General features: G+C 47.6%; 1 protein-coding gene across 1 annotated transcript in view; it reads left to right on the forward strand.

Moving 5' to 3' along the window:
* Nucleotides 1-8,873, forward strand: part of ATP7B (ATPase copper transporting beta) — a 117,506-nt gene extending 108,633 nt beyond the window's left edge. Inside the window, exons 15-21 of the mRNA XM_023731516.1 lie at nucleotides 327-480; nucleotides 3,439-3,582; nucleotides 4,927-5,069; nucleotides 6,005-6,208; nucleotides 6,312-6,429; nucleotides 7,754-7,856; nucleotides 8,486-8,873. Coding sequence (XP_023587284.1) covers nucleotides 327-480; nucleotides 3,439-3,582; nucleotides 4,927-5,069; nucleotides 6,005-6,208; nucleotides 6,312-6,429; nucleotides 7,754-7,856; nucleotides 8,486-8,759 — 1,140 coding nt within the window. The 3' untranslated portion in view covers nucleotides 8,760-8,873. The remainder of the gene's footprint in view (nucleotides 1-326; nucleotides 481-3,438; nucleotides 3,583-4,926; nucleotides 5,070-6,004; nucleotides 6,209-6,311; nucleotides 6,430-7,753; nucleotides 7,857-8,485) is intronic.
* Nucleotides 8,874-9,246: the final 373 nt, after the last annotated feature.

Below are 9,246 nucleotides of genomic sequence, written 5' to 3' on the forward strand. Positions count from 1 at the left end.
CTGTTTAGCATCTGCACACCCCTTTAACTTGAGGTCTTTGATGTGAATTACTTTTCTCCTTTTAGTGTATGCCCTGTCCAGTTTTCATGAACCATCCACCGAGGGAGAGTTTAGGATTTAATAACTGTAGTATCTGTATCAGATGAGAGAAAGATAACTGCTGAGTTAGTAGGCAATCTCTAAACCTTTCCATTTGGTTCTACTTTTCTTTCCTCTCTGTTCTCTTAATTCCTGGCTTATACTTCTCTCTGACCTGCTGTCATCCCCTCATCTGTGTCCTGCCTCTCTCTCTGTTTTCTGCTTGCTCTCTCTCCCTTCCTTCACAGGAACTTGGAACGGAAACCTTGGGGTACTGCACAGACTTCCAGGTGGTCCCGGGCTGTGGAATCAGCTGTAAGGTCAGCATCATGGATAGCATCCTGACCCTGAGCATGCAGGCTGGTCACCAGAACAGCGTTGGCAGCACGCCTGCTGAGAAAGGTAGCACTGGTCTTTGTCTCTGCTGCTGGATCTGCTGGTGGCTAGGCCTGAGTAGGGTGCAGGTGGAGGTGTGCCGCTCACCGCCTCACCCAGGAGAGCTGCAGTTTCTCTGTGTTCTTTGGTACTACACTTTGATGCTAAGGGCAGACAGAAGTAGTATGTTTCTTAAAATCATAAATTTATTGCATGTCTGATTCATAATCTTGGTTCTCTTTCTTAGCCCAAATTCATCTTGCTTCTCATACACTACAAAGTAGACAGGTGAGAATTCTAATTTCTTCCTCCTGTTTCCCTCCTGTGTGTGGGGACTCTGATGGGATGTGCAGATGCTATCACCCCTAACTTTAGAAAAACATACCATGCTCACAGATAGGAGAACTCAACATTGCAAAAAGGTCGGTCCTACCCAAAGCGCCGTACAGATATAATGCAATCCTGATCCAAATACCAACAAGCATTCTATAACGAGATGGAAAAACTAATCACCAACTCTATATGGAAAGGAAAGAGGCTCTGGATAAGCACAGCATTACTAAAGAAAAAGAACAAAGTAGGAGGCTCACACTACCTGATGTCAGAAGCTACTCTACAGCTGTGGTAGTCAGAACAGCCTGGTACTGCTACAACAACAGACATGTAAACTAATGGTACAGAATCGAGAACCCAGATGTAAACCCATCCACCTGTCGACAGCTGATCTTTGGCAAAGGACCAGAGTCCATTCAGTGGGGAAGGACAGTCTTTTTAATAAATGGTGCTGGCAAAACTGGGTGTCCATTGGTAAAAAAAAGAAACAGGACCCATATCTTACACCATACACAAAAACTAACTCAAAATGGATCAAAGACCTAAACAAAAAACCTAAAATGATAAAGATAGTGGAAAGAATAATAGGGACAATGCTAGGGGCCCTACTACATAGCATAAGTAGCATACAAACCATGACTACCAGTGCTCAAACACCCAAAGATAAACTAGATAACTGGGAGCTCTAAAAATTAAACACTTACGCTCATCAAAAGACTTCACTAAAAGAGTAAAAAGAGAACCTACAGACTGGGAAAAAAATTTTGGCTATGACATATCTGACAAGGGCCTAATCTCTAAAATCTATAGAATACTTCAACACCTCAACAACAAAAAGACAAATAATCCAATTAAAAATGTACAAAGGATATGAAGTTTACCAAAGAAGACATTCAGGCAACTAGCAGACACATGAGGAAATGCTTATGGTCATTAGAGAAATGCAGATCAAAACTACAATGAGATACCGTCTCACCCCCGACATTATTGGCACTAATTAAAAAAAAGAAAATAACAAATGTTGGAGAGGTTGCGGAGAGATTGGAACTCTTATGCACTGCTGGTGGGGATGTAAAATGGTACTACCATTGTGGAAGATGATACAGCACCTCCTTAAGAAGCTAGAAATAGAAATACCATACAGTCCAGCAGTCCCACTCCTAGGAATATATCCTAGAGAAATAAGAGCCATCACATGAATAGACATATGCACGCTCATGTTCATTGCAGCATTATTCACAGTAGCAAAAAAAGGGAACAACCTAAGTGCCCATCAACAAATAAATGGATAAACAAATATGGTACATACGGACAGTGGAATAGTATGCAATGATAAAGAATAATGATGAGTGTACGAAATACCTCACAACATGGAGAAATCTGAAGGACATTATGCTGAGTGAAATAAGTCAATCACAAAAGGATAAACTATTATTAAAAAAAAAAAAAATGGAGCCCTGGTGGCTCAGTGGTTATGCATTTGGCTGCTAACCAAAAGGTTGGTGGTTTGAATCTACCAGCTGCTCTTTGGAAACCCTATGGGGCAGTTCTACTCTGTCCTGTAGGGTCGCTACGAGTCGAAATGGACTCGAAGGCAATGGGGGTATAATAAAAACTCAAGAAAAGGTTTAAACACAGAAATGAACAATCTTTGATGGTTGCTAGGGAGGGAAGGAGTAGGGAGGGGAAATACTAAATAGCAGACAAGTGTTAAACGGTGAAGGGAAAGACACAGTATAGAGGAAGTCAGCACAATTTCACCAAGGCAAAGTCATAGAAGCTTCCTAGACACATCCAAACACCTTGAGGGACTGAGTTACTGGGGCTGAGGGTTGGAGACCGTGGTCTTGGGGGACATCTAGATCGTAAAGAAAATGTTCTACATCCTTCTTTGGTTGAGTAGTGTCTGAGTTCTTAAAAGCTTGCGAGCAGCCATCTGAGATACATCTGTTGGTCCCATCCCGTCCAGAGCAAAGGAGAATGAAGAAAACCAAAGACACAAAATACTAGTCCAGAAGACTAATGGACCATATAAACCACAGCCTCTACCAGCCTGAGCCCAGATGAACTAGATGGTGCATGGCTATCTCCACCGACCACTCTGACAGGGATCACAAAAGAGGGTCCTGGACAAAGCCAGAGAAAAATGTAGAGCAAAAATTCAAATTCACAAAAAAAGACCAGACTTACTGGTCGACAAAGACTAGATGAACCCCCGAGACTACACCCTTGGACACCTTTCTGTCTCAGAACTGAAGACACTCCTGGCGTCTGCCTTTCAGCCAAAGATTAAAAGGCCTATAAAACAAGTAAGGAATGTGCTTCTTGGTTCAATCAAGTATACAAGACCAAATGGGCAACACCTGCCCAAAACCAAAGACAAGAAGGCTGGAAGGGACAGGAAACCTGCATGAGTGGACATGGGGAACATGGGGTGGAAAGGGGGAAAGTGCTGACACATTATGGGTGTTACAGAACAATTTTTGTATAAATTTTTGAATGAGAAACTAATTTGCACTATAAACATTCACCTAAAGCACAGTAAAATTAAAAATAAATAAATTCTATTCACTGAAAAGATTCTGTGGTTTTTAGTTCTTCCTCACAGTGAAATGGGACTATTTGGGAATAACCACAGTCTCTTTTGAGCAGACACAGCCCCTGAGACCTTTTCTGTGCTGATTGGAAACCGTGAGTGGATGAGGCGCAATGGCTTAACCATCTCCGGCGACATCAGTGACATGATGACAGACCACGAAATGGAAGGACAGACGGCTGTCTTGGTGGCTATTGATGGTAGCTCTCTGCTCAGGCCTTCCTCTTAATTTTAGTTGTCTCTTCTAGAAGGTTGTCTTACTGTCTTTCTGCCTTTATTCTCAGTCCTGAAGCCCTTTCTCACCGTCTGTCTGTCTGTTCTCCCAGAGCAGCTCTGCTCTGACGCTGGTCTTCCTGCTCTTGGAATTGTCACCAGCTTCTCCATTGTGTTGGATTCTGCCCAGGTGGCAGTACAAAGTCATCCTTCTTGTGCTTCACTGCTCAGTCAGTCCTGAGAGACAGACTGCTTTCAGAAAATCCCGTACACTAAAACCCTGCAGCCAAACCAAGGAGATCCCTTGTAACTTTCAACTGTTTGATTTGTAAAAATTGATTTTCACAGAGGCTTTACAGAGGCTCTCATGCAGGGCTCCCTGTATCTTAGTACACAAGTTATATCTCAGGCTTTACATCAGAGAGAGACTAGAATCTTTCCTTTGTTAATGTTATTTTCTGCAAATAGAAGTAAAACTATATACAAATAAGAAATAGTAATTATGGAGCTATATTTTGAATGCTCCAGGCAAATAAATCTTCTCCCGTTCTCTTGTTGTATTTCCTGCTCCCACTGCCATGCCTTCTCGTCTGGTCCACCAGAGTCGGCCCATTGGTACCTCACCCCTCCCACCGCCCGTTCCCAGTCCCACCTCAGCCGCTGAAAGCCTGCCTGTTTCAGTATTGAAGATTCACTCAAAAAAATTCCACAAAAAATGTTTTCTGTGGAAGAGACAAAAAAGAAGGATAGATTTTCTGGGTGTTTGGATATTCCTCACTTTTTAAGTAGCGCTGGTTATATTTCTCATATTTTAATAGCAAATATGTATTGAGTTCTTATTATGAGCCAGGCACTCTGCAAAGTAATATATATTCCCTACAGAAAATTAGTTCAGAGAGTTATAAATAAGAAAACGAAAGCACCCACAATTCTATTGTTAACATTTTGGCATTCCTTCCAGACTTTTGTCTGCATCTATAAATGTTGTTTTAGTTGTTAGCTGTCATCGAGTCAGTTCCGACTCATAGTGACCCTGTGTACAACACAATGAAACACTGCCTGGTCCTCACAGTCGTTATGCTTGAGCCCATTGTTGCAGCCGCTGTGTCAGTCCATCTCGTTGAGGGTCTTCCTCTTTTTCCTGACTCTCTACATTTATAAATTATGTAATTAAATACACACACAATCAGAACTATATTATATAATTTGATGTTTTGTTTTTTACATTAAACATTATATACGAAACGTTTTCCAAGTCATGAAATGTTCTGTGACTGTAATGGCTGCAGCACACCTGTGGTCGTTTACCTGTGGCGGTGGTCCTCTCCCAGGTGTCCTCTGTGGGATGATTGCCATTGCGGATGCAGTCAAGCAGGAGGCAGCGCTGGCTGTGCACACGCTGAAGAGCATGGGTGTGGATGTGGTTCTGATCACTGGGGATAACCGGAAGACGGCCCGAGCCATTGCCACCCAGGTATAGGCGGGGTGGCCCAGGCTTCCCTCTTTAAAATGATGAAGTGTTTCAGGCTCACAGAAGCATTTAGAGGAAAAAGTAGGCACCACCGCACCCACCGCTCAGCTTTCTGCTGGCTTTTTCTCCTCGTGTGTGGCTCTTCTTGCCACATGCTCTGTTCTGCCCTGAGCCACACAGCCATCACACATGCACCACCGAGGGCAGGGGTGCTTGAGTCAGAAGATGGTCAGATGTAGAAGAGGGGGAGGGATAGTGAGCTTCCTGTGGACAGGCCGGAAGGACAAGCAGCAGTGCAGAGGTGTAATGTAGCCCGATGAGCTGAGAAGTTGCAGGGAGCAGAATGGATACAGGTTTGAGTGTGGGTCCAGCCAGAGCCACGAGGCCTGAAGCGAGGTGGGCAGAGACCAGACCAAGAGGACTCAGAAAGCAGACTGAAGAGTTAGAGATTATCCAAAGGGAAGTGGGATCTGTTGCAGGATTTTGTTTTATAAAATAAACCTAACATAGAATTTGGCATATTTTAACCATTTTTAAGTGCACAGTTCAGTGACATTAATTTCCATGTTGTGCAACACCACTGCCATCCATTTTCAAAACCCCATTGAAAGACATTAAGCAGAGGCTTAACACAGGCAGGTGATGAGCTCTGGGAAGACAGCTTGGACGGCAGCGTGGAGAGCAGGGTCAGCAGGCAGGTTCTGACTGGAGGCCTGTGAGGAGCCTTTTGCTAACCCTGGAAACGAGGGGCCTAATCCACGCAGGGGTGCTGTGGTGGGAAGCGGGATAAACTTGACGTGGACCCTGAATCTACTGAGTGTATCAGCTGGACTTGGAGGAGGAGGGGAGACTGGAGTTGATGACTCGGGGGTTTCTGCCTCTGTTAGCTCTTCACTGCCAGCATTAGGTGTGGCAATGTGTTTATTATTTCCTGTTAGGTTGGCATCAACAAAGTCTTTGCCGAGGTGCTGCCTTCCCACAAGGTGGCCAGGATCCAGGAGCTCCAGAAGGAAGGGAAGAAAGTTGCCATGGTGGGAGATGGGGTCAACGACTCGCCGGCCTTGGCCCAGGCAGACGTGGGCATTGCTATTGGGACAGGCACGGACGTGGCCATCGAGGCAGCCGACGTCGTCCTCATCAGAGTGAGCGTGGCTGCCCTTCCTTCCTACTGTGCTGGTTACGGGAGTGGTGAGGGCGGGGCAGAGTGACAGAACTCCTTGCCCACAGCGCGTTCCTCTCCTGCAGAATGACCTGCTCGATGTGGTGGCCAGCATTCACCTTTCCAAGAGGACTGTCTGGAGAATACGAATCAATCTGGTCCTGGCGTTGATTTATAACCTGGTTGGGATACCCATTGCAGCAGGTAGGGTGGCTCTCACCTGGCTTGTTACCTGGAACCCCAGCTGTCTGCTTCCCTCTGCCAGAGTTCCTGCTGAGCGGGTTAAGTAGCCCACCTCACTGGCTGGCTGGTTTTTGTCCTGTCCTCTGCTTTATATGTCTTTAAAGACGAATGAGAAACTGCAGAAAGGAACCAAGCCTCCAAGTAAAAGAGAAGTGTGAGATGATGTAGCCTTGTGCTGAATTTTTACAATGGCCCCCCATGCCACACTGACCTTGTTGGAGAGGTGCATCTCTGTGAGTGGAAGATGGAACAGGGTTAGCAACAGTGGGCCTCAGACTGGCTGCTCTTCCTCCATGTCCCCTCCTCACTGTCCCCTCTGGCCATCTGTGGAAAGCTGACCAAGATGCTTGACCGTTCATTTACTTGTGGCCATATTATCTGAACCATTTATTAAACCATAGAATCTGAAAAATAATCGTTATGAACAGTTGCTGGGCACCTGCCACATTCTAGGCGCAGTGATGGCATTGCAGAAGCCTTCTCTTAAGAAGGAATCCTACCCAAGTTTACTCTGACGCACAGAATGACCACGGGAGGAGGCGAATCTCTCCTCCTTATAACAGCTCCTGCCCCCTGAGTCCTGTGGAGCTCGTCAGGAAAAGCTCCAGCACTCTGCCAGAAATGCTCTCACGGGCTGAGGAGGCCGAGGTTTTTAGCCCCGACCTTCCACCTCAGGTCCCCTGACTGTGGGTTGCTGGCGGTGACTCAGGCCACAGGGATTAGCGTGTGGCCTCCATCCCCTTGGCCCGAGTCAGTCAGGCATGCTTACTTCCTGCCCACAGCCTTATCAGGACTGATTCCCTCTGGTGTTTGGGCCTCTGCCACAGACATTTGACCATATCTGCATTCTCGTTTCTCTTTAAACAAGGTATTATGAGGCCCTTGAGGTAAAATAATCCGTAAATACAGGAACTGTGATTAGCAGCAATGTGTTAAGGACAAGGGCTGCCTGTACTTCTGCTTTTCCTCCCACTGCCTCAGCTCACTCAGCCGCTCTCAAAGCTCTTCCACACGCTGCACCTCGCTGCAGCCCTCCTGAAACCGTGATGCCCCCTGTGGAGGCCTTCAGGGAGGTCAGGGCAGATGGAAACCCTGAAGAGACTCGAGCCCACTCCTACTGCCCAGTGCTGTAAGGCAGCCTCCCCGGCGGCCCAGGGCCTGTGAGCCACTGAGGTGCTTCCTGTGTTCCCATGGGCAGCTGAGGGCAGGGCGATTCCTCCCTACTGCAGGCTGGGCCTGCTTCCTGCTCAGGGCTGCAGTGTGAGGGTGTGTCCTTCCCGACCAGGTGTCTTCATGCCCGTCGGCATTGTGCTGCAGCCGTGGATGGGATCAGCGGCCATGGCGGCCTCCTCAGTGTCTGTGGTGCTCTCGTCCCTGCACCTCAAGTGGTGAGTCCCTGGTGGGTGGGGCACGTTTGTTAGAGACCTTCATGCAGACGTTTATTGAAGAATGGATCCCCAGGAAACCCCTTCCCCCTGCATTCACCAGGCAGATTTGGGCGTGCTGGGGTGGCTTCTGGGGTAAAAATAGGTGTTTGCTGTGCTGGTGTTCAGTTCACTGACCTGAAACAAAGGCCTGAGTGACAGCCCCATGCAGAGCCACATGTGTGTGTTTGTAGTAGGCACCCTGAGCAGATGCTTTACCTCCTGACAGTCGTCGCCTGCTGGGCTGCTCTGGTTATTCTGCTCAAGGTCTGTTTATGTAAATAGCCTATAGGCGTGGGATCCCTGTGTCTTACTGTTTTTCTTTTTTTTAAAGACAGCCATATGTTTATTCATCCATTTATTCATGCATTTATCTAATAAAAACTAATGACAATCCGCTATGTGCAAGCTGTTTGGGTAGGAATTTTCTATATCAGGTGAACTTAATTTGAACCATAGGAGTCCTTTTCCTTTAAAATTCCATGCAGTTTTGGTACTTCACGTTATTGAAAGACGGGTGAGCAGCCTTTACCAGGCTTTAAAAAAGCCTGTGTCCCAAAGGGCTCAAATGCTCTTGCATTCTTGCTTTGCAGCTATAAGAAGCCAGACCTGGAGCGGTATGAGGCGCAGGCCCAGGGCCGCGTGAGGCCCCTGACCCTGTCCCAGGTCAGTGTGCACATCGGCATGGACGACCGCCGGCGGGACTCTCCCCGGGCCACGCCGTGGGACCAGGTCAGCTACGTCAGCCAGGTGTCGCTGTCCTCGCTGACCTCAGACAGGCTATCCCGGCACAGTGCTGCAGCTGACGATGGTGGGGACAAGTGGTCTCTGCTCTTGAGTGACAGGGACGAGGAGCAGTACATTTGAAAGCTCCAGGCGGTGCGGATACACAGCAGGGCAGGGCCATGCCTCCCAGGAGCAGCAGCCCTCCCTGACACGGGGCTCCTGGGGACTCTCATCCATTCACTTCTGCCAGCCTAACAGAACAGCGCACACAGGCAGCCAACACCAGGGCAGCGGAGCCTGGGGACTCCCCGGACCTCCCTGGCCACCCGTCCCCGCAGCCCGTCCTATCAGGGATGTTGCTGACGTCAGCCTGCACAGGACGGACTTCCCTGGATCCTGCTGGCGCAGGTGCAGGTGGACCCTGGCCTCCCAGTGACATTGGCATGGACTTGTCTGAAACCTGGCTTGGACTCCAGGAGAGCAGGAGAAAATCAGCCTCCTCATAGGCCTCTGCTTTAATATTTGGATGGCTATTTGTGAAAAGAGGAAAACCTCATCAGGACCAAAAACTGAGCGGGGACTTTCTGTAGAACTCATACAAACTGCACGTGAGGCTTTTGGTGATGCT

Source organism: Trichechus manatus, unplaced genomic scaffold (assembly GCF_000243295.1).
Source record: "Trichechus manatus latirostris isolate Lorelei unplaced genomic scaffold, TriManLat1.0 scaffold00044, whole genome shotgun sequence".
NCBI lineage: Eukaryota > Metazoa > Chordata > Mammalia > Sirenia > Trichechidae > Trichechus > Trichechus manatus.